The sequence below is a fragment of the Typha latifolia genome, chromosome 1 (genome assembly GCF_019914945.1).
Source record: "Typha latifolia isolate L0001 chromosome 1, TyphaL0001v2, whole genome shotgun sequence".
NCBI classification, from domain to species: Eukaryota; Viridiplantae; Streptophyta; class Magnoliopsida; order Poales; family Typhaceae; genus Typha; species Typha latifolia.
Window position 1 is genome coordinate 6,930,258 of NC_133086.1, and position 25,050 is coordinate 6,955,307.

At 37.2% G+C, this 25,050-nt stretch overlaps 5 protein-coding genes across 5 annotated transcripts; 2 read left to right on the forward strand and 3 right to left on the reverse strand.

The window, feature by feature from the left end:
- Positions 1–1,230: 1,230 nt before the first annotated feature.
- LOC140780600 (protein EFFECTOR OF TRANSCRIPTION 2-like) lies at positions 1,231–11,685 on the reverse strand. Its single transcript, XM_073126252.1, has 3 exons — positions 11,482–11,685; positions 10,987–11,358; positions 1,231–2,482 (listed from the first exon to the last, which is right to left on the reverse strand). The coding sequence occupies exons 1-3, from the start codon at positions 11,548–11,550 to the stop codon at positions 1,544–1,546; spliced, it is 1,380 nt and encodes a 459-aa protein (XP_072982353.1). The 5' UTR covers positions 11,551–11,685; the 3' UTR covers positions 1,231–1,543.
- Positions 8,613–10,309, reverse strand: LOC140780601 (uncharacterized). Its single transcript, XM_073126253.1, has one exon. It carries the CDS (start codon positions 9,709–9,711, stop codon positions 8,800–8,802), a length of 912 nt encoding a protein of 303 aa, XP_072982354.1. The 5' UTR covers positions 9,712–10,309; the 3' UTR covers positions 8,613–8,799.
- Positions 11,686–11,801: 116 nt separating the features above from the next.
- Positions 11,802–17,127, forward strand: LOC140783785 (peroxiredoxin-2F, mitochondrial). The gene is made up of 4 exons (XM_073130833.1): positions 11,802–12,131; positions 13,020–13,178; positions 13,572–13,666; positions 16,829–17,127. The coding sequence occupies exons 1-4, from the start codon at positions 11,910–11,912 to the stop codon at positions 16,932–16,934; spliced, it is 582 nt and encodes a 193-aa protein (XP_072986934.1). The 5' UTR covers positions 11,802–11,909; the 3' UTR covers positions 16,935–17,127.
- Positions 17,128–18,194: 1,067 nt separating this feature from the next.
- On the forward strand, positions 18,195–21,244 carry LOC140783794 (uncharacterized). Its single transcript, XM_073130846.1, has 6 exons — positions 18,195–18,330; positions 18,437–18,661; positions 19,262–19,570; positions 19,894–20,055; positions 20,745–20,828; positions 20,965–21,244. Exons 1-6 carry the CDS (start codon positions 18,301–18,303, stop codon positions 21,070–21,072), a joined length of 918 nt encoding a protein of 305 aa, XP_072986947.1. The 5' UTR covers positions 18,195–18,300; the 3' UTR covers positions 21,073–21,244.
- A 278-nt stretch (positions 21,245–21,522) lies between these two features.
- LOC140783796 (EID1-like F-box protein 3) lies at positions 21,523–24,332 on the reverse strand. Its single transcript, XM_073130861.1, has 3 exons — positions 22,863–24,332; positions 22,032–22,111; positions 21,523–21,919 (listed from the first exon to the last, which is right to left on the reverse strand). The coding sequence occupies exons 1-2, from the start codon at positions 23,693–23,695 to the stop codon at positions 22,072–22,074; spliced, it is 873 nt and encodes a 290-aa protein (XP_072986962.1). The 5' UTR covers positions 23,696–24,332; the 3' UTR covers positions 21,523–21,919; positions 22,032–22,071.
- Positions 24,333–25,050: the final 718 nt, after the last annotated feature.

Below are 25,050 nucleotides of genomic sequence, written 5' to 3' on the forward strand. Positions count from 1 at the left end.
TACGAGAAGCCCGACCAATCCGCCGCGATTCCACGACCGCCGTCTCCTTCTCTCGCCGGAGAAGGAGATCAAACGGCGGCAGCAGTGGTCGAGGAGGAGGTCAAGCGGCGGCGGAGGAGAGAGGTCGCGGAGAGAAATCGCTGCGAGGGAGGAAGCGAGCTTTAAAAGTGGCGATTTCGACGGGAAAATGGCGGCTTTTCTCCGTTTCCTTGCTCCGAGAGCGATGGGAAGGGATTGCTGGTGGAGAAGGGAAATGTTCATGTGGTTTGATTAGGGAATCGGGGATTGAGAAGAAGGAAAGATCCGTTGAGGTCTTATATATCTATGCAATCGACGACCGTTGGTTTTTATTATTATTACATTTTCACCCCTATACTTTAAATTAAGCATTTGATCCGCTGCGAGGAGGAAGATGGTTGAAGAAAGAGGGGAAGGTATTTTAGTAATTTAATTAATATTAGTTAGTTAAAATAATATTAAAATATTAGATAAAAATTATAGAAAAAAAAATGAAGGGTGGAATTATAAAATTCTCAAAGATGGAGAGTGTGAATTATAAAATAAATAAAATATATGATATGATTTATAAATTTTCTTTAGAGATAATGTTATAGAGAATTATATACATATTTTAGTATATTTAAAATAATGCTGATATGATTTTATATATTTTTTTAATAAATATATTTTTTTATTATACTTTTGTTATCTAAAATTCAATTAATATTATCTTAACTGTCTTGGAAAGCTTATCTAATACTTAAAATTTTGTCTAATAAATTTTTTTTTAATTAAACATGTGATTTAATCAAATATAATAGAAAAAGTAATAACTTTGTTTTAATCAAAACCACAGAAAGCTAAGTGCTTAAGTTTAAATGCACAAAGAGGTTCTTGCAATTGAGTCAAATAGGGGTGTAGTGCTAAAAAAAAAATCCTGCTTGTTCTTTCTATACCAACCATAATCACTTTCAAGAGAATTATGCCAAAATATTCCATAAATTTGTCCACCATGCATCTGCAAATTGCCAGTGCACACTCTTCAGAACTTCTCTAGTCTTTAAAAGTCGGACATTTGCTAGTAGACTTATACAGCAACATTATTACTCATGTTCTTGGTCCTGCATGTGCAACCAAGAAACTTTTTCACTCATTAATTTTACAATCAAAATATTTACAGGCTTCGAACAGTAACCTGTTCATATGACACACAATAAGAAAATGCACATGTTAAGACAAAGAATTTTCTTAAGACGGCACACCGGAACGTTGTTACTACAATCGACCATAAAGAATTTGCCTAGAAAACACTTGCCAAAGCATTCAAACTTGATGAGTAACAATGGGTCTTGAATGCTATCTAGCATACGGAGAACATTAATCTCATAGCAAGCATTATTATCTTTTATTTCAACAAACACAGGTTACAGATTAAATAGCTCAACTAATAGATGATATACAACTGGAGTACTGGCACACTGAACTTGGTCGTTGAAGATTAGAATCCTGCTCTGACGTACCAATTTCTAGGTGTGCAAGGAAGCTATCCAGCCCTTCTACCTTTATGCTGGGCACATCTCTTCCTTCCTGTGACTGCTGCGTTCATGCAAAGTGAACCATCGAGTGTAGCAGCGCCGCAAATAGATGGTGACACTGCAGCTCTTGGGCTTCCACTTCCTTGTGTAAATCTAGAACCTGTGGTCCTCATTCCCTTATGCTCCTCACACCTTTTTCTTTCTGCAACAGGCCTTCTTCTGCATATTCCATAGGTTGTTTCAACTCCACATATATTGAGTGTGTTATCAAAGCCATGCATTTCTTCTGTCTTCTCCATTACTTGGCATTGAGATCGTATACTTGAATTCTCCATTCCATTGAATGGTTTACTATCAGACAACACTTTCGGTTTAGGTTTGACTTTTCTTCTACCTTTGTGCAGCTCACATCTCTTCCTTCCCTGAACTGGGATTGCCAAACAAGATGAACCGTCTTCCAAGGTTACACCACATGCAGCGGAAGATTCTTTTGCAGTTGCTTCGTGAATTGTTGAGTCATTTAATGTAATTTTTTCATCTCTATGATCTCCACGGACCGATCTATTTTTGCAGACACTTAGGCTGTCAGTGGGTATTCCGCACATATCATGATCCCCATTGTGCTTATTACCCACTTGAACTAACTGAGGCCTGTAGTTAACAAGTTTGCGAACTCGAGGAAGAAAATTCTGCATGCCATTAGATGATCCTGATGTGCTGTGTGATCCATTTCCACTGATTTTGATTCCTACTTTTCCACCAAATGTTATATGCTTCCATCGGTGTAGTTTGCCAAGTAAAGATGTTTTTCGGCTGGTGACTGCATTATCTAACCTTAGGATAATTTCTTCACGGCGACAATAACCATTTTGCAATCTATTCCATGCATAATCAAAAACTCCGAGCAGCTGAGCCTCTGCCTTTACAGCTTCTTTTTTGTCACTCATCTGTTGATGTTTATTAGTTCTATGAGATTTTAAAATTAAAACGACAAAAACATACAAAAATAGACATGCTTAAAAATAAATAAAGCAGCGTTAAAGATGTCATGTTGCCCAAGTATTGAAAGGCGGGCGGGAGCACCTGCCGCCCTACATAATGAGTATGCACTCCTCTCGCCTCTCATCCCTCGCTCTCTACACACCCCTATTTTTCCTGTTTTCCCAATGTTTCGACTTTTGGCCCCCTCTATGTTGTTGTAAATTGATGGTAAAGTCTGGGGATTTTCCATTTTTCTTTGTTTGTTATGATTTTTGTAATTGTTAAAGCAGAAAAAAGATTAGTTATGATTCCAAATTATTAGCTACGTGTAATCTTGGTATTAATTTTTTTGCTCTAGTAATTTTTAGCTATATTAGTATATATTATATATCATATAATTATTTTTAATTTTTTATATATTAAATATGCTAGACCGTCTTAGCACCTATTTTCAACCTAGACACTATGCAGTGGGTGACCACCCGTAACTTGTGACTGTCTTTCAAAGCATTGCATGTCACCAAAATCTTACAAAATGAAAGATTGTGTGCATACTAGCAGTATGATTCTCATAATTTGATTACGAAAGACATTAATACATTTAAGGCGACAAAGCAAAAGTGCAAAATATATGCAATTTTTCTCCTGACGGTTTAGTGTCAATTATAGTGTTGTTCCATATATTAATTGATGAATCTTACAAGACTAGTGTTGAATTGATTATCTCATTGAAAAATGTAGAAAACACAAATACATAAATTTGATCAATATAAGACAAAACAAGGCCCCTTAAAAGATTCAAATATATAAACTATAAAGTACTTAACAATGCTAGGAATGCATACGTATAATACATCTTCCAAAATGATAAAGAGTGGAGAGACCATTAGGTGGTGACACAGACCACACTAATATATATAATATTGAAATCCATCAAAAAAAGAAGAAAACTGCCATCAAATTGATAAGCCAAATAAGTGAATAACTAAGGCAAAACCTATTTTGACAAGCTAAATATATGGGCAAGTAAAAAAAAATGGTGGCATCATAAAGAAAAAGTTGTCATAGTTGAGACAGTATGAGTTGACAGCTATGTAAGGGAGTTGCAAGGAAGAAATCCTCAATAAGACTGTAAAACAGGACAATTTATGCAGACAACTTTACACTAAAGACCAGCAATAAGCATATATAGTTCTCTTTGGACACGGGAAGGAGATCAAAAGCTTAGAACCAATATTAGCATATAATATTGTTCAACAAAATGAAAGTACTAGTCATATTACCACATTATCCATAATACAAGTATAGAACAATAACCTTCTCCTGACTTGTGTAGAAGTTCTTGATCTGAATTATAGTACAGTAGTGTTTTCTATAAATAGAAGGTGACCAAAGTTGTGAAACCGACATCTTGGTGCCCCATCTTGTCGTTCATATACTATAACAACTTCATTAGTTATTTCTTAGAAAATAGAAACATTAAGTTTCTGCTTATATAAAATGTACATAATCACCTAGATATGAATTTACATACATACAGAAACATATATGTAAATTAAAAATACCTATATGCATATGTAAACAGATAGACATGTCATGAGGCATGATAAGGAACTGAAGTATTAGAACTATGCTTTTGCAAACTGATACAAGTTCGTCATGACCTGTTAGCCAGAGAATCTTCCCATAGAATTTGTAGAAGTGTTCCTAAGTAACTAGTATTTATTGTTCAAGTCAAATTCAAAAGGAAGTGTTCTAATTCTTAAAACCAGCTAATTTTCATTTGTGGAGTACGTCTCATCTTTCTATCAATATAATGCTTCTCAATTAGCCCAAGCCAAAATTGCAACTGGGGGTATTCATTAGAACATTTGGTCCTTTTACATCATGAAGAATGTAGCCAAGTTTTTCCTTAAGATTCAGCAAGGGAGGCTCAACAAGACATTTTCTTATTGCTGTAAGAAAATTAATAATTATTGAAGTGCCCATGCATTGTTGGCGATAACAATCTGATTCCAAAAAATCCGATCAAAATAAATTAAAATTAAACTTACAGATTTCAGAATATAAATTCTGAATAGTCGAGTCTAGTGTTGGACACTATCTCCTTAAGACCAATTCGCCCTCCACCGATTGCTTCTGGAACAGTGGACGTCGGTCTCCCAGGATACAACGACTGCCTTGCACTGGAAAGGAAGCAACTTTCTAATGCCTTGATTAGACCTGAACCGTGCTGTACTCTCTCTCGACCAGTAGACTCAAACTTAAAAGACTCGACAATAAACTCTCTGATATTTTTTTTTTATTATGCAGACTGACAGCCTATTTATAGAGGTAAACAGGCTCGACGAAAAGATGCAAAATCACCGAATGGATGCACCAATTCGGGTCAGAAACTAATTTATAGTTACACTGTGAAGGGATGCATTAACTGTTTATCGAAGGGACACACCACTTCGATCCCGAATCAAATCAGACTTGAACCCGTATCAGGCAAAAAATAAAATTGGACTTTGACCCGTGCGTGCGAACCGAACCGAGCCGAGCCGGGCCGGGCGGCGCGCGTGTGTGTTAGGTTGCATAGTAACCTTTACCCACAAAATAGGTACCCCTTTTGGGGCCCAAAGCCCATAGGAAGTTTGTTGCTTATATACCATACTAACATTTCTCAAATATCCAATATGGTACTAAACTTACTTTCCTTTATTTCCCATTGCCATGATACCCACTTTAGAGCCAATTATCATTCACTTCTCTTCATGAATTTGATTAAGTGAATATATGACAATAAAGTATGCTTTGAGCTAAATTGATTCCACCATTAAACCATTATAAATAATGTGTGGGCCCCACTTAAAACTTAGCTCAAAATTAATAAAATATTCATGTCAAAATCATGAAATTACCAACAATCCCCCACATGAATGAATTGGCTGAAAATGCATATGAAATGCGGACTTGATCGAGAGTACAACGAAAAGTTACCGCATCGGGATAGGTAGCTTTTGGCTTTGAACCTTCCATAGTGAAGTATTATCGGGTTTATTCGCTAACCGGTGAACATGATGTCTTGAACTGCTCAGCTTTTGTATAAACCAAGACAATAATACTCACACGGCTCTTTCAACACAATCGGTTCTATATGTTGTGTCCATTTCGGCCCTGGACGCGCCCGGTAATTCTTTGAGTGCTCTAGAGATTTAGCCTTGTCATCTCATAGAAGCGGCCCACTTCACACTCACATAGGTGACCTCTTATTAAGAGTATCCCGCCATACTCCACTTGGATTTCCAAAGTATAAGAGTCATTAAAAGCATTGCTTACCCTAACACTTAGTACGGGTTTATCACTATGTCATCATAGGAAAGGTGTAGGAAATTTAATTCCTTAGTGATTTCGAGAACGCCCCCACAACTCGGTTGTCCCTTTGAACCTAGATCTTGGGATCTCCAAATAACTAGGTTGGGTTGCCGTTGTGTCGTTACTCTAGGTGGTAGGCTTCAAACCCATTCCCTCGATGAACAATATACTCGATCTCTTGTTAAACCCTTAGTTAATGGATCCGCGATGTTATCCTTTGATTTTACATAATCAATGGATATTATACCATTTGAGATCAATTGTCGCATCAGTATTATGCCTACGACGTATATGTCGTGACTTACCGTTATACATCGACTCTGTGCCCTTCCTATAGCCGATTGACTATCGCAATGTATGCAAATTGCGGACACGGGTTTTGGCCACATAGGAATATCTTCTAAGAAATTTCGAAGCCATTCTCGCTTCTTCTCCACCTTTATCTAATGCTATGAATTCAGATTCCATAGTAGATCTAGCTATACATGTTTGTTTAGAAGATTTCCATGAAATAGATGCACCTCCAAGTGTAAAGACATATCCGCTCGTGGATTTGGTATCTTTTGTATCGATATCCAGTTTGCATCACCGTACCCTTCAAGTACTTGGATATCTTGAATAGTGCAATCTATAGTTAGTGGTGTATCTCAAATATCCGAGTACCCTAACTATCGCCTTCCGGTGATCACTTTGCACGGATTACTTGTATATCTACTCGGTTTACTCACAGAGTACGCAATATCCTGACGAGTGCAATTCATGATGTACATCAAACTACCTATTATCCGAGAATATTCTAACCGAGATATACATACACCGTATTCTTTGTGAGATGAAGATTCACATCTATAGGTGTTACGGCTATATTGCTACTATCTTTATCAAATTTATCGAGTATTTTCTCAATATAATGTGATTGAGATATAACATACCCTTCGATTGCCTTAGTGATCTTTATACCAAGAATCACATCCGCAACTCCCATATCTTTCATATCGAACTTTTTAGCCAACATGTTCTTGGTAGCTTTAATGACATTAATATTACTACCGGTTATTATCATGTCATCCACATATAGACATACAATGACATAATTATCTCAAGTGCATTTCACATAAACGCATTTATCACATTCATTAATGTGAAAACCATTTGACATCATAACTAAGTCAAATTTTTCATGCCATTGTTTAGGTGCTTGTTTAAGCCCATAAAGAGACTTAACTAATTTGCACACTTTTCTCTCTTGTCCTGGAGCCACAAACCCTTCGGGTTGTTCCATATAGATTTCTTCATTTAATTCACCATTCAAGAATGCGGTTTTCACATCCATCGATGTATTTCCAGATTATATAATGCCGCAAGAGCAATTATTAATCGGATAGATGTTATTCTTGTTACGGGGTGAATATGTATCAAAGTAATCTATTCCCTCTCGTCTGTCTATATCCTTTGACTACAAGTCTCGCCTTGTATTTGTCAATTGAACCATCTCGCTTTCATCTTCCTTTTGAATATCCATTTGTAACCCAAAGGTTTACAACCTGGTGGAAGATCCACCAATTCCCGGTATGATTTTGCAAAATGGATTCAACTTCACTATCAATGGCTTCTTTCCATAAAGGAGCTTCAGGAGTAGACATTGCTTCCTTATAACTCTGAGGTTCTTTTTCTAACAAATATGTTAGAAAATCAGGACCAAAAGACGTAGAAGTCCTTGCCCTCTTACTTCGTCTAGGTTCAATATCATTTCCTTCTTGCATAGACTCTTGGTCATGCTTATTTTCATAAGTTCTTTTGAGAGAACTTATTTCTAATGTAGATTTATATGGAAATGTATTAATGATGCATTCCTAGACTCAATAATTGTATTCTCATGTACCTCAGAATTATCTTATTTGTGAACCAGGAATCGATATGCACTACAGTTATGAGCATAACCAATGAATATACAATCAATAGTTTTAGGTCCAATTTTTGTTCTTTTAGGAACTGGAATTGCAACCTTTGCTAGGCACCCCCACACTCTTAAGAATTTATAGCTAGGTTCTCGACCTTTCCATAACTCATAAGGTGTTTTATCCAATTTCTTATGGGGTAACCGGTTGAGAATGTGATTTGCAGAAAGCAAAGCTTCCCCCACAAATTCTGGGGTAAACCAAACTTATTAACATGGCATTCATCATCTCTTTTAGAGTTCTATTCTTACGTTCAGCAATACCATTTTGTTGTGGAGCGTAAGGAGCCGTTATTTGATGAATAATTCCATTTTCTGCACATATTTGTGCAAATGGTGACTCATATTCACCACCTCTATCACTTCTTAGCATTTTAATCTTTTCTGCTAAGTTGGTTCTCAACCTCTAATTTGAAATGTATAAACATTTCTAATGCCTCATCTTTGCTTCTTAGCAAATACACATAACAAGATCTTGTGCAATCATCAATAAAAGTAATAAAATACTTTTTTCCACCTCTAGTTTGAATAAATTTCAAATCACATACATCAGTATGTATAAGTTCTAGAGGTTCTGTACTTCGTTCGACAGAATGAAACGAAGTCTTAGCCAATTTGGCTTCAACACAAATTTCACATTTTTTATTTAAATCAATATAAAAATTAGGCAATATGTTATGATTAATTAATCTACGTAATGTACCATAATTAACATGTCCTAATCTACCATGCCAAATTTCATAAGACTCAAGCAAGTAAGAAGAAGATTCTTCTTTATTTATTTTTGGAGTTACAAATATTACATTCATCTTAAAGAGGCCATTTGACAAGTAGCCCCTTCCAACATACATGCCATTTTTGATAAGTACAAACTTATCAGACTCAAACACCAACTTAAACCCTTTCTTACTCAATAATGATCCCGAAACCAGATTCTTTCGAATGTCGGGTACATGCATTACATCATTAAGAGTAAGTTCTTTTCCTGAAGTCAATTTTAACACAACCTTTCCTATTCCTTCCACCTTGGAAGTTCTTTGAATTGCCCATGTAAAGTTTTTCATCTGTCGCAGTTTGATAAGACGAAAACATCCACCTATTGGCACAAATGTGTCGAGTAGCTCCAGTGTCTACCCACCATTCTTTAGGATTACCACCAATCAGGTTTACTTCCGAGACAACAGCAGAGAGGTGCATATCATCAACATCAGAACGAAGGTGTTCTATTTCATTGGCTTGTGGCTTCTTCTTTTCAGAGTTCTCCTTCTTTGAGTTCTCCTTCTTTTTTCTCAAGCGGCAGTCCTGAGCACGATGCCCTTGTTTGTCACAGACGTAACATTTGCCCTTGAACTTCTTTGCATTGCCACTTTTAGAGCCTTCGCCAATGTGCTTCCTTTTCTTGTCCTTTGTGGACTCCACAATATTTGCCTTTGATACGTACTGGCTTCCAATTTTCTTTTCAGCAGTACGATTGTCTTCTTCAATCCTCAATCTGACAATAAGTTCTTCAAGTGTCATTTCCTTGCGTTTGTGTTTTAGGTAATTTTTGAAATCCCTCCAAGATGGTGGCAATTTTTCTATAAAAGCCGCCACTTGGAATGATTCATTAATCACCATCCCTTCAGCATGAATCTCATGAATTATTACTTGAAGATCTTGCACCCGGTTAATCACTGGTTTAGTGTCAACCATCTTGTACTCAAGAAATTTACCGACTACAAATTTCTTTGCACCTATCATCTTCGTCTTGTACTTCTTGTCTAAAGATTCCCATAATTCCTTAGACGTTTTTCTTGAACTATACACGTTATACAACGAGTTGTCCAAATCCATTGAGGATATAGTTTCGGCAAAGGAAGTCGGCATGCTTCCACGCATCCACCGCAAAGAACTACTTGCCTATCGCTTTCCTCCTTTCGGAGTTCGGGCACATCTTCATGTAAGAATTTAGCCAAATTCAAGGTGGTCAGATAAAAGAGCATCTTCTGTTGCCATCTCTTAAATTCTGCACCACAGAATTTTTCAGGCTTTTCTCCATAAACTGTAGGTACTGGAGGAGCAGTGATAGGGGAAATAGTACTCTTTACTATTTCAGCCATCTAAAAGAATGAAATAAAATTAAAATCCGATAAGAAGAAAAGAACACTGATTGGAATCAGAGTGAAAACCAAATTTGGTCTTAAGATTGTTGGCGATAACAATCTGATTCCAAAAAATCCGATCAAAATAAATTAAAATCTGAATAGTCGAGTCTAGTGTTGGACACTATCTCCTTAAGACCAATTCGCCCTCCACCGATTGCTTCTGGAACAGTGGACGTCGGTCTCCCAGGATACAACGACTGCCTTGCACTGGAAAGGAAGCAACTTTCTAATGCCTTGATTAGACTTGAACCGTGCTGTACTCTCTCTCGACCAGTAGACTCAAACTTAAAAGACTCGACAATAAACTCTCTGATATTTTTAAAATTGGACTTTGACCCGTGCGTGCGAACCGAACCGAGCCGAGCCGGGCCGGGCGGCGCGCGTGTGTGTTAGGTTGCATAGTAACCTTTACCCACAAAATAGGTACCCCTTTTGGGGCCCAAAGCCCATAGGAAGTTTGTTGCTTATATACCATACTAACATTTCTCAAATATCCAATATGGTACTAAACTTACTTTCCTTTATTTCCCATTGCCATGATACTCACTTTAGAGCCAATTATCATTCACTTCTCTTCATAAATTTGATTAAGTGAATATATGACAATAAAGTATGCTTTGAGCTAAATTGATTCCACCATTAAACCATTATAAATAATGTGTGGGCCCCACTTAAAACTTAGCTCAAAATTAATAAAATATTCATGTCAAAATCATGAAATTACCAACATGCATCTCATGATCAGGTCAAACTAAAATTGTTTATATTCAAACTTAGACTTAAACTACAACCAAGAAGAGCTCAGATGTTTCGTTCTTTACTTGTGTTCTGCCTGTTTATACCTATAGCGAACATATTATCTAATTGCCATTGTTCTTGTAATATGTTTCATTCCTAGAAGATAATACCTATGCCTCGTCACCCACAAGTACAAAACATTGTTATTTCACAGCATTCAATTGTCACACCGTAGTCAAAGAAGATATTCAAGATAAAAAATAGGACTTACCGGAGCCCATCTGAACGCGAGCGAGTAACCCTTTGCAAAAATCTCTCTAAATAACCCAAATCCTGCCTTAAAACAGGTATTTTTATTTTCACTAGAAAAAACAAATGAACTCCCGCAATCCAAATGCGATCCCGTCCGACCGTAGTGCTGGAGCCTCGATTTAACGTTGTCGGCTTGCCCAATGTAAACCACAACAATGTCATCCAGATCATGTTTACGAGTTTTGCGACATTCATCGGCAAATGTTAAGGTTACGCCTAATTCGTAGATGCCTGGGCAAGAACTATTTGCAGGAAGATTATGGACTCTATACCTTTGCACTCCTTCCTTCCCGGTGGCGTGGTCCTCCCAATCAGATGGCCCAACAAGAATCTATGCCAAGAAAAAAAAAGTTGAAACTTTTGTGAGATAGAATTTTTATGAGCAAACGAACTAGGAAAACACTATGAAACAGTAGGATTAAGTGATAATTTAATCCAAAAGGAATAAGAGAACCTTCCAGGCGGAGAAGATGGAGTCGTGCTTGGTGCGAGGGCAGTCCTCCCTCTTCAATCTCGAAGGCATCTTGCCTCATCTCCTTCGCTTGCTCTTGTTTTGGTCTTTTAGAAGACCGTTGGAGTTGGAGTGGACTAACGACGGGGTCGAAGCTATTCTTTATTACAAGGAGAGAGGGAGGGAGGCAAAGCTAGGGTTGCTAGTGTGAAATTGAGGTGTTTTCAAGGTAATAAAAGAAAGTTTCAGGGCTTAAATGATTAAAGCATTACCCATAATTGCACCTCCGGTCCATATAAGGCCCCATCTATGGACTATGGCTCGGCCCATTTGCACTTTTACCCCTATTATCTTGGATAGGGATCTGGCAAACCGCTCTCGAACTCTCGAAAACCCCAGGGCAAGGAAAGAGAAAAGAGTAAAAAGAAGTGATGGCGTCGGCGTTAATGAGGGCGAAGGGTTCGGCGTCGGCGGCGATGGCTCTCCGGAGGGCCTTCGCATCGGCGACGGTGGGGTCTGACATCGTCTCGTCTGCCTCGGGAGTCGCGCTCCAGAAGGCACGCAGCTGGGATGAAGGCGTCGCTTCCAAGTTCTCCACCACGCCGCTCAAAGATATCTTCCACGGGAAAAAAGTCGTCATCTTTGGTTTGCCCGTAAGTTCATCAGTTGGATAAAATGATATCTTTGTTCGGTGATTTCTGGGAATATGTCAGCACCCATATGTAGATATTGACCAGAAACTGAGTTCAAGGTTCTTCTTTTTTTTCTAATATTTATTGACTAATAAATGAGTTCTAGTACCTGATTTTTTTTTATATATGTAGAATTCTGGAATTTAAAGTTTTGATAAATGTTTAGTTGCTAGTCTGGTATTATCAAGGCTTGGGATTTGATTGGAGCTAAATTTATACCCTCCATTTTCCGGGTTTGGATTGTATTAGTTGAATCAGCCTCCAAAATTTGTGTTCATCCAGTAGATTATGGCACATGGTCTCTTAGTTTTCTTTTTTTATTTTAGTGAGTTGAAGTGCTATGATGCCGATGATTTGGAAAACCGAGCTAATGGCGTCTACCACCTATATGATAGGAATGTGATCATATCATGTGTTCATAATGATGTTTACCTGAGGAAGAACGTCGAGGAAGCACACTTAAAGTATGAATCACATGGAGGCATATAACTTAGAAGCATTAGATGATTCACCGCCAAGAAGCCAAAGCAAAAAAGAGATGGCCCCTGCTATCAGTGGAGGCTTAATTATAATTGGTTCTTTTACTTGGTTCATGCTCCTAATCTATATCAGGAACAATCTTCCATATTCTGCAGTGCACCTTAAGTTGTAGGTGAACTCTCTATCAAGTGATGAGGATTATCTGTTTCCACCTTTTTACCTTCATCTATCTTCTCAAAAAGAGTCTCAGGAGTTTTTTTTTTTTCACATTGTAGTCTTCTTTTTTCATATGGACTTGAGTTTTAGTGTTCTTATTTTCTCTCAGTTAATCTTTTGGTTTAACTATTTTTACTCTAATAACTGTTTCAGGGTGCCTTTACTGGCGTTTGTTCAGCACAGCATGTGCCTAGCTACAAGAACAACATTGATAAGTTCAAAGCGAAAGGGATAGATTCTGTTATCTGTGTCTCTGTAAATGATCCATATGTTATGAATGGATGGGCAGAGAAACTACAGGCTAAGGAAACTGTGAGGACTTATTCTTTTCCTTATAGCATGCCATACATATAGCTATGTGCCATAAGATCCGAGTTTTACTGTTTCTAAAGAACGATTATCTACCATTTACTCTTGTGAGGATACTAGTTAGGTAGTGAATCATAGCAAAGATTGTCATGCGCACATCCCACGTGGCATGGAGCCGGCACGGCTAGTACGTACCATGCCGTATTGTGCCAACGAGTGACCGGCACAACAATCCTTGAATCATAGTTTGAAGCATTTATAGTTTAAGTTTCTCCAGAGCTCAAATTGTATATGTATGTGGTTTATTTTTCTGAACAACTTTGTATTTTGATGCCATCTTGAACAATACTTGTTCCAAGCAAACTCACACAATAACCTTGGACTTGACCTATTTAGATTGAATTTTATGGCGACTTTGATGCAAGTTTCCACAAGAGCTTGGAGTTGGATTTGGATCTTTCGGCTGCTTTGCTTGGGCATCGTTCTCAAAGGTTAATGCAGTTCACTTGTATCCTTTTGTATTGCTTTTCCCTCTCTATCCAGCATGTTTTTTTAAAGTTATGCAAGGACATGCCATTATTATATATCAACAATTATTCATTTGGTAATGTTATTAATATTAAGTCACTGGTGATTCTTATAGGAAACTTCTCAATTTTTGATAGCGTACTATTTATGCTCCTTGATACAAATTAAGTTGACATTAGCAATGAGTATAGTATGTATATTATCACTTTCTTATGCTAACCTTAATTTGATCATAGTTTCAGTATTGAAGTTACATACAAATAGATATTCATTATTTAATGGGGCCCTAGTTTCCCAACTGCGTTACACCCTTAATTGCTTTATTTCTTATGAAATAATATTATATTCTTTATTGCTTTGAACGTCTCTGCTTTCTTTGGTGACATCTTACGCATCACTGTTTGACCATACTTTTCTCTGTCTTAGTTGAGATGGATAAATATGATCTCTCAAGACCTCTTTTCTAATTAACTAATGAATTTAACATTTGAAATGGGATTGTGTAAACATGTATCTTATAATTGTCTCGCTTTAGGGTTTAGGTTGTTTGTCTGGTTATTGGCAATAACTCACATGAGTAGATCTATAAACTTAGGTGGTTCATTCTTATACACTAGGTTGAAGCTGTGGAACAAAGCAGGAAACAGGGAAGCCAAGGATGGTTTTTCTTTTTGTTGCTGTCCCATTCTAGTCAGCATGTCATGGCACATGCCATGCAGATGAGATGGAACACCATTAACGGGGATTACATGCATTAACCCTCACTGTCAACAAAACATACCAAAAGAATTACTATATTTATGTCTTCAGGCAGAGGGTTAAAATATAGTATTTTGCACCTATCACCAATTTTCATGAATATTTTGTTGCAAATTTCAGATAGCTCTAAGGCCCCATTATATTGCTGGTTAGGGGACTTCTTAATAGTTAATATGGATTAATTAACATTATTCTAGGTTTGTTACCACAACATATGAATATCCCTAAATCAGATTAGATACATTCTAGCATCTGTTTTGAATCTTATTCCATACGTAAGCCCCATTACTATTTTACCCTTGATTTGAGTAAAGTTATTTCACATGTTGTGTTAAAATTTATTTTCTTCTTTCCTCTCACCCATCTATCTTATTCCAAAAATATGATTAAAATTGAGCAGGGACTTTTATTGAGCGGAAATTTGGGCTAAACTAGTTTTTTGCCCTATTTCGAATGAGTTTAGGCTCAAATTGGCTTTACCTATTTTACTCTTGATAAGGCCAAACGATGGGACCTATCATTTCATTACTAGAAGCCTATTATTTTGTACTTAACACGTTAATTAATGACAAAATAGGCATTTCATATCTACGAGGTTGCACTGCTTACATAGAGGTAAGTATTACGACCATATAGACAAGTATTGATATTTTATATATATGCATTGCTGACATATATATAGGCATTAGGTACCTATAAGCAGGCATCGCATATCTATAAGTCCTCATTGCAAATCAAAGCTCATACAATAGACATTTTTTGATGTGAAGATTAATTATAGAATATTATTTTGATGTACTACATCCTTATCTGAAAGGTATTTTGATCAATTTATGAGATTCCTCAAAAATTAGAATAAGAAACACTTTGAATTTGAATTTATATGTCAAATCAAAAGTAATTCCCACTACTAAAGGTATTTCCATCAATTCACATAAGGCAAAAGCTATTCTCACTTCTTATTTCTATTTTTAGCTCAACTTTATGTCGCATCAAAAATAATTATTGTGCAACTATTCTAGTTTATAACCAAACACCCTATTACCCAAAATCAGATTAGAGGTACAATTTTAAAAATAAGAAATGAGAATTACTAATTAGATTTTTTTTCTTAAACGGCAACCAAATGTTACCTAAGTGTAGAAAAAAATATAATTTTTTGTCAATTTTAAACCCAAAGAACATTTTTTGAAGAACTTAAGGAAATTTCTGAATATGTGGACTATTTTAAGGGAAATAATCTAAATTTGAAGATTCATCTGAATATATTTCTGTAGTTTCCAGTAGTAAATTTAGCTAATTATGGGGAATTTGGATTTACCATTGTTTTAGGGCACCCTAAAATTAGGAAAAGATTCTAGCAATTTTATGAAATGGACGATCAGTTGAAAGGAGGAGCATGTTGATCTGCCTTCAGTGGTTCATGTGAAAAGAAATTAATGGAGGAGCATGTTGATCTACCTTCAGCAGTTCATGTAATAGAAATTACCGAATTTTAGAATCAAATTTTGGCTGATATCAGGGAAATGTTGGATTTCTCCAATATGCTCGAAAACTTTTTAGTGTCAACTTTTAAGATCATTCAGATCTACATGTCAATGTTATATTAAGTTGCATGTCTGCAGTGGGTTGTTGAGGTTGTGCAGTACCAATTATGTGAATTAAATAGGCAGGTATGGCTGCTGGGTTAGGCATTCTATCAAGGTTTTAAAAGATTGTTACAGTATATGTGCGTGATGGGGGAAGTTATATCCAGATGCTAGATAGTTGCCTCACTGAAGCTAGAAATGCAGACTATTCAACATAAACAAATAAAAGAATTATATGATGCAAAACGTAGTGGAGGGAAGGAGATGGAAGAGAAAGCTAGAAGATAGAAGAATGAAGTTTTTTTATTGCAATCTTTAGTGAAAAAGGTGTGAAATTATTGATAAGGGTAAAGGTGTGAAGCTCCATTCCTCTTCTATCTTCTTGTTTTCTCTTCTATTTCCTTCCCTCCACATTTTGCTTCACTATATGTTAAGTTTATTCTATAGACTGAGAACTACAGAGGCCAGAATCCAGAAATCTAGCAACACCGCCAACGAGTTTGGATGATATGATTAACCTATATACTGAAACATGAAAAAAAAATTGAGAGGGGTGTGTAAACGTACCCTAGGCATACTTGTTCGAATGTGGTGGCTCAGGTGATAAAAGGTAGTTTTTTTTTTCATTAACAGCACAGCCTTTATTTGAAATGCACTTGCAATGTGACTAGTATTCTCTTTCCCAAGTAACAAACTGTGACATGATGGTATCTTAGTTATAATTTCTTGATATCCTTTAGGTAAATGATATGCTGAAACTTTACGCTTGTGCTGCAGATGGTCAGCATATGTTGTTGATGGTCAGATAAAGGTTCTTAATGTTGAGAAGGTCCCTTCTGAGTTCAAAGTTTCTGGTGGTGAGGTGATTTTGGACCAAATCTGAACCGTCTGATGAGAGTGCATGTCTTGTTCTGTTGCGCACCTTCACAGTGGCTGAGCTATGGATTTTGGGACTAGTATTTTGCTTTCTTATACCCTACCCTTCTTTTGATTCTATCTTGTTTGATAGAATCAGCAGGGAGACTGTGTAGACTCTGCTCATATAAATTAATAAATGCACTTCCATTTTCAGTGAACTACCTACCTGTTTAGGCTTCAGAAAAATGCCTTAGATGGCATCCTTTATATATATATATGTAATTTGGCTACTCAATAGATTGCTTTCCTGCATTCAAATAATAATTTGGCTCCTTGTTCTGAAGAGAAAAGTAGGATATTCGAACCTATATACAATATGTGGTCTCCTTTAAGTATCTGAGAGCAAACATATATATATATATATATTTCCAAAGATACGAGTATGAAAGAAAAAGGTTTTAATTCTCTGCCAAGAAATTTTAATCACATCTCCAGCTCCTTTTTGAGAGAAAATTCGAGCCACAAGGAACTGTGGAATTGATCGGCTACAGAAGCCTATAAATCTAACTATAAAATTTAGAAAGCAAACAATAAAATAAAATAAACTAGTAAGTAGGAAGCTCCTCAAATTTGATTTTTGACGTAATAAAAATGCTCTTAACGTTTGATTAACTTAATTGATAGACAAAAACGTATCCATTTTCCTCTCTATCCTTTCATCTCCTTAAGTAAATCTCTATGATAATTCTTTTAAATATTAGATTCTAAACAGATTTAATGTCTTTAAACTTTATTTCTTACACAAGAGGGAAAAGAAAATAAGAACATTTTTGTTAATCTAATTAGTTAATTAAAATTTTAATCTTTTTTTCCAACATATCTAATGGAGGGGGCTAGTGATACAGTATGTATATATATATATATATATATATATATATATTTTATCTCGACGAAAGTTGGAGGAGTCAAAATTTGATTAAATATTTTTATTTTTATCCATCTAATACACTGTAAAACTTAATATGTGAGATTAGATGAGTTGCAAAACCAGACGATGGCTTCTAAATATAAATTATTTTTTGATTCAGCGACGTATGTGATAAGATTAAAAATCATTAATTATACTACTAAGATTGAGGGGAAGAAATTTTCACGTAAATTATTGAACTGAAAATCTATTTTATTAATAGTTCACTAATTTTTACAAAAAGTCGTTGGACGAAAAGTGAAAGTGATTTTAAAATTTAGCAGTTCTACAACACTACTAGATTCGGGATAAATTAGAGAGACGTGATTGACTTAAAATAGTCAAACTCACCTCAAATTTCCACTAGTTTCTTTCTTAGCTCCGATTGCTCTTGCCCACTCTCGCGGCTTCATTCGTCCCATTAATGGCAAAACGAGCAGTCAAGTACGCCGTGGTCAGAGGGCTCTTCTCCTTTTCGATCTCTTTTTTTTTGGTGAAAAGATCCTTGAAATATCTTTTAATTTGATATAAGCGGTTTCTTTTTTTCTTCTGGAGCTCAGATAGATGCATTCACGGACACGCCTTTCAAGGGCAATCCAGCCGCCGTCTGCTACTTGGAAGACGAGGGAGGAGTGGATGAGCAATGGATGCAATCGGTGGCCAAGGAGTTCAACATCTCCGAGACCGCTTTCCTGGCTCGTGCGATCGCGCCCGTCGATTCGGATCCCGACGGTGGTGATTCTAGCGCAAGGTTCCATCTTCGATGGTTCACCCCCGTTGCTGAGGTTAGTTATTCTAATTGCCCATTTGATAGTTGCCTTTACTTCTAAGGAGAATTTGCACATATGACGCTATATTAAGCTTAAATTTACATATTTAATGGAGAAGACAAATAGTGATTTGAAGAGAGTGAAAACGTGGGGTTTTTGAACCACAAAATCACTTAATTTAGGGTGTTATATACACATTTCGGTATATCTAATATCCTAGACATTCATATGTTCTAAGCAGTAGCTTAAGTTTGGTAAATTTTAGCCTGTTATGTGCCAATTGCCGATTCTTTATTCTGATATAGTATTATTAGAGTAATTGACGCATTCTTAAACTTAGATTGATTAAATTCTTGCGCAATTAGTAGTACAATTGGTATAAGCAAATGGCTCCTTGGATCAATACCTGCAGATATGCATGGGAAGAATGGTTATAGGTCTATCGGCCGGATCCTGATTGGCATAATTGCTATTACATAGATTTTTGTTTATCTATTTATAAACTTATAACACCACTCTTTTATTGATTTATCAGTGCATACTGATTTTGATTGATTCCTGCACCTTCAATGTGTGGAGAAAGTGTTTTGACGTGCATATTATCTACTATTACAGGTGAATCTTTGTGGGCATGGAACAATAGCAGCAGCACATTTTCTTCTCACATCTGGTCTCGTTAAAAGTGACAGAATTGAGTTTGTTACGCTATCTGGAGTTCTAACAGCTAAAAAGATCCTTGGATTAAATCATCTAGAAACCTCAAACTTTGCAGCCGACGGTGAGGAGAAATTCTCCATTGAGTTGGATTTTCCTATGATTCCAGTTGTAGAATGCAACTCCACTGAGATTCTATCAGTTCCTGAAACTCTGAATGGTGCTTCTGTCATAAGCATCCAGAAAACAGCTACTGCTGCTGATCTCATTGTACATTCTCTTCTCATAATCTCCAATATTCATTAGTTGGTTAGATTGATGATATGTACTTGTTACATTCCTAGTATTCTACTTCCAGTCAGAAAGAAAAGCAGAAAGTCTATAATTTTTATGCCTTTTACTTGAATATACATGATTTGCCGAATTAGAACTATCTCATATTAACGAGGAGATCATGTCGTAATAAAAAATAAGGTTGTCATTTGAGTACCTCTTTTCTTATCTCCAGTTGCTTCTTCAATTAGTTTTTCTCTGGACATTTATAGAGATTCTCATTTAACTAAACTGAAGAAGCTGCTTTTATTGCTCTTCAGGTAGAACTTTCTTCAGGAAAAGAAGTTGCCGATATACATCCAAACTTTGCTGAGCTAGAAAAATGTCCTGGACGAGGAGTTATTTTTACAGGACTAGCTCCTGCTGGATCTGGATTTGATTTTTTCACTCGTTTCTTCTGCCCGAAGTTAGGAGTCAACGAGGTATTCCCATAATCCATTTTGTGCCTCTTCCAAAGTTGGTTTACATTTTAGGAGTGCTTTGTTGTGGACGTATTGTTACTTTATATCTACAGGACCTGGCTGTTAAATTTTACAGCAGATGTCATGGATTGATTCATCTATGGTGTAAAAACATCATCAAACAAAAATGTCTAGGACTGGATCAACGAGTCTGTCAGTTTGCAAATATACTTTTGGTACTTTTGCTCTATTGGCACTGTCCATTTTGTGCTCTCATGTACAAATTCTACTGCATGCAACTATCCAATTTTTTTCAGATAATTATGATTGTCTTACGAGATGTGAAACTAAAAATGAAATGCCATTGGAACCTTGCCTTAAGATACTCCTTTCCATATCGTCAAAGATAAGAGCTATTAACGCCATTTCGGACAACATAAAACAGCAAAAGAGAGGTATAACTGGACTGTTGGCTTTTCCTTTTGTTATGCCACTGCCTTAACAGGTTTAAACTCATTGGAAAGAAAATAATCAGGAGAAGAATGTCAATGCCAGAGTTAATACTCATGTATCTCATTTATTGCTTTACTTTAGATGACAGCAAAATAGATTATCTCATCTTATGTTCGTGGAAAGATTTTTCTTATCGATGTATATTAGCATAGATATAAAACAAGTATTTCTCTCTCTTATGTATGCTCTTCTGGTAGGATCCCGTGTGTGGTAGCGCGCATTGTGCCTTGACACCCTATTGGAGTAAAAAGCTGGAGAAACAAACCCTTGTAGCTTACCAGGTGCGGTCTCTCATACTGCTTTGTGCCAACTTCGAGTAAATTCACTCCAGGAAACAGAAATATTTGTCTTTTCACTCATCTCCTATTGCTACATCTGGCTGTAATTTTTTTCACATTTTTCTTTTCATCCCTTCAGGCTTCTCCAAGAGGTGGAGTATTGCACTTACAATTGGAAGAGAAGACTCAGAGGATACGGATTCAGGGAGAAGCCGTAACTATTATGGTTGGAACCTTGCTAGTCTAGTATCAACCATTCAATTTAAAATTCGCAAATCTCACGTTCCAGTTCTCTGGTGAAATAATACTCTTTCACTCCCTCCTCTTGTAGTGTGACTGAAATATTTGTAGTAAACATAATATTGTAGTTCAAAAACTCGCAGAGGCAATTCAGGACTTTGCAATTAATTTATGATAAACTTTGATGTGTAGCTTTCACATTAGAGAAGTATGTGATGCAAACCGGGTGCTTCGGGCTCGCTGGAATAGACTAGGTCTAGATCGACCCACTAAGAGAATCCTGGCTCAGGTCTGAAATCTTATGCAGGGTTAATGCAGCTAGTGCAGTGTCTCGCCCTGTAGGTGGTGAATCCCTGAGCAAAAGTGAGGGTTAGATTTATCTCTTTCTTTTCTTTTTTCTTTTGTCTTTTGAATACAAAAAAAAAAAAAAATGAGAGAGACTCAACCAACTCGCCGATTCGGGCTAACTGAGGCTCAGACTCAGCCCAGATCACATCAGTATGATATCATATGATAAGCTTTATCCAGGAACAGAATATTTTACATCATTATCAGTTTACAAGATAGTGAAAACCAAAGATTATATGCTACATTCCTCTCACCAGAAAAGTTCTACAGAACAGAATCAATGCTCTGAATCAGTTCCACTTAAGCCCAAGCAATGAACTCTTCAAAGTTCACCAAATTTAGCCTACTCCCAGTTGAGAGAATTCTTATTCCGAAATTGGTCTTCAATCTTCAGAATTCATCTTCACAAGTTTCAGGTGAAGTCCCAGGTAAATGAATAGGACAAAACTTGTACCTCATGTTTCTTACTTTTGATGAGGATTCAGGCTTTGCCACCATTTGCAAAACTAACAGATAAATATCCATGATTAATAATCAAAATAACTAGAAATAATAGATAAACTAACATCCCTAAATCATCTTCGTAATAAAAAAAAAATTTACTTGAGAAAAAAGTACCTTCCCATTCATCTCCTCTATGACCATCAAACAAGGCATCTTATTCACAGGCAAACCAAACATACTCAAACCCCAGCCGACTGTTTATAAGATTTGCTTGTTAAAAATTAAAACAATTAATGCTTATGAAGTACAATATACCACGAAGGAAACAAATAACTTACTTTGAGTAATGACAAAGAAAGAAGTTACATCTCACCAAAACTACTTCATACTCCAAAGCGTGAACAAATAAAATAGAATAATTTTTTAAAAAAAAATAAAAAAAAATCTTCTCACTAAGTACCTACCCTTCAGACATGGAGAGTGACAGTACCTGCAACATTGCACCAATAAAGGAAGCACCTTCGGATCCAAAATTTCTAATAAAAGTATCGATGAGTACGAGGATAAGGATATGGATAAGGAGAAGGAAAAGGGAGACTAAGAACTAGCGGCTGTAAAGAGGGGGATAGCAAAGGGGGATGGGAGATAAAATTTTGCAGACGAGTCAGTCTCCAAAACAGGATAGAGCCAAATTTATAATCAAACTCGCTCGTTCCAGGTTAGTATAATTAAATCCTAAACTGGAGAAAAGACAATTAAACTTTCGAGTTTAGAATCAAATGGTTAGCAGATAAGGCTCATTAATTAGATTTATTTAAAACTAGTAGCAACTGCAACGGTGTATACAAGCAAGGGGGCAAAATAAAACACAAGCCAATTCCCGGAGTAGTATTTCAAACAGTACATACAACACAATACAATACAATTATACAGTAAAAATACAATACAATACAATAAAATACAACACAAGTAGACAACACAACAGAGTCTCTCCTCTTGACTTACCATTCAACACTACAATCATCATCGTCTTCATCGACGTCATCTTCATCGCCGTCGCCGTCGCCGTCGTCGTCATCGCTCGAGAGATGTGCGAGCCAGCAGCTGCCATGAAGATGCCCCTTGACGCAGACGAAATACTCGAGACCCCCATCGTGGGAACCGAGGCGCCGCGCCGCGCTCTTGGGGACGAGTCCGGCCGCGGTCATGCTCCAGACCCTCGCCCCACAATAAGGGCACCGCACCCGGGCCTCTAACTCGGCCTGCCGGCCGACGAGGCAGGCCCGGGTGCGGGACCGTATGAACCCGGCGAACACTCCGCGGAATGACCCGAGATCGTTGTCTTCGCCCATGACGGAATGCTCACACGGGTCGCTGACGTAAAGCAGATCGCCCCAGCAACGCCTGGGGAGGAAGCTGCGCCCCGACGTCTTCGAGAACCGGGAGACGGGAACAAAATGGCCCGTGGTGGGAGCACTGAGAGTAAAAAGGCGAGAGCTTTGCCCGCCGCAGCAGAAGAGGAGGAGCTTGGCGAGCGCGTGCCAACCGCCGCCGACGCGGCCCGGGGGGGAGACTCCGGCCGTGAGGGCGGACACCATGCGGGGGGAGCGGGAGATGCAGAGCTCCCGCCAGAGCAATCGCTCGGCGACGGCGCGGAGGCGGCGGCTGACGCAGGCGGCCACGGAGAGAGCATGTGGGTCCCAATTGAGACGGCGGAAGACCAGCATCAACACTTGCTCGTCCATGATCCCAAAGTTCTCGCCATTGCTGCTGCTGCTGCTGCTGCTGCTGTTGTTGTTGTTGCTGTTGTTGTTGTTCCGATGGTTTCCTTCAATCATCCTTCTCTCTCTTTCTCTCTCTCTCTCTCGCGCTCTATTTCTCTCCTATGGGCTATGTGCGAAGCGAAGACGAAAAGTTTGGGGGTTTTAAGGATTTATATAGCCGTATATCCGCGTCCCGTGTTCTGCCGGAACAGTTTTACGGGGGTCGGAATGGACGCTGGGATCCGTCTCGCGACTCTCCAAAACCGGCTTCCGCTTTACCCGGGTGAAACGAAGAGGAGGGGGCACCGGATATTACTTTTCTCTACCTTGTACCGTTCTCTAATCTAACACGTGTCACAATTTCCCTTCATGGAGGACGCGTGTCCTGATCCTGTTCCCTTGTTCCCTTTGATCCAGTAATCGCTTCTCGTGCGTCAGATGCTGCGAGATTGGTCCGCAACACGACACGTGTATTCCATTAGGACGACGCCAAAATATCTCGCTCGTCGGAAAATATCTCGCGGATACGTGTCACCTTGCGAATGGGGTTAGGACACGTGGCAGCTAGGCGAACTCTGGCGAGATTTGATGATGTAGGTGAACTGCGGTGATGGAAAAAACCGAGAGCCCATCAAAGTCGTACACGTGTGCCTCATTACATGGTTTCATATTTGCTTTGTTTTTTACGCGTTCTCAAAAATAATATGTACTTTTGTCCATTTGCACCTTAAACTAATATAATTTATTGTTTCTCCCCAATATATCTTTGTAACTTTATCTATTTTTAGTTGTAAGATAATTATAATATTCCTATACCTATTTAAGTGGGCAAAGTTAACATCACTTATAATATTAAATATTATTTTTATTTTATTTAATATTGTACTTGTCGGTAGAGCCTAAAGTATACTTTTTATAAAAATATGAAAACAAATATAAATTCCTATTTACATAGTTCTTGGAACTCTTTTTTTTTCTTCTATTTTACCTCTATAATAAAAATCTTAGCTACAATCGTAAACATTAACTTTATCTCTATGCCGTCTTGCGTAGTGGTGCAAAAAAGTAAATAATATTGATTTATATTACAAAACACCTATAATTCTTTGAAGAATAATGTCATGTAACAAGGAAGAATTGATGACCTGAACTTTTACATGATCACAATAGCAAGCAAAGGATGATGATATACACCACATAATCACACTACACACACCCTTGTGAACTAATTTTTTATTTATTTATTTAGGGGTTGGTATAATTTTATTTTGTTCAGAAAACTATATGAATATTCTTCTGAGTTTAAGAGTTGTATATAGGTAATAAAAATATTCAGAAAGTGTATGTAGTAATAATTTAGAAGATTTAAGTAAAATTATTATTTAACTTTAAATAAAAAAAATTATTGGTATTTTGAGTTCCATATCTTA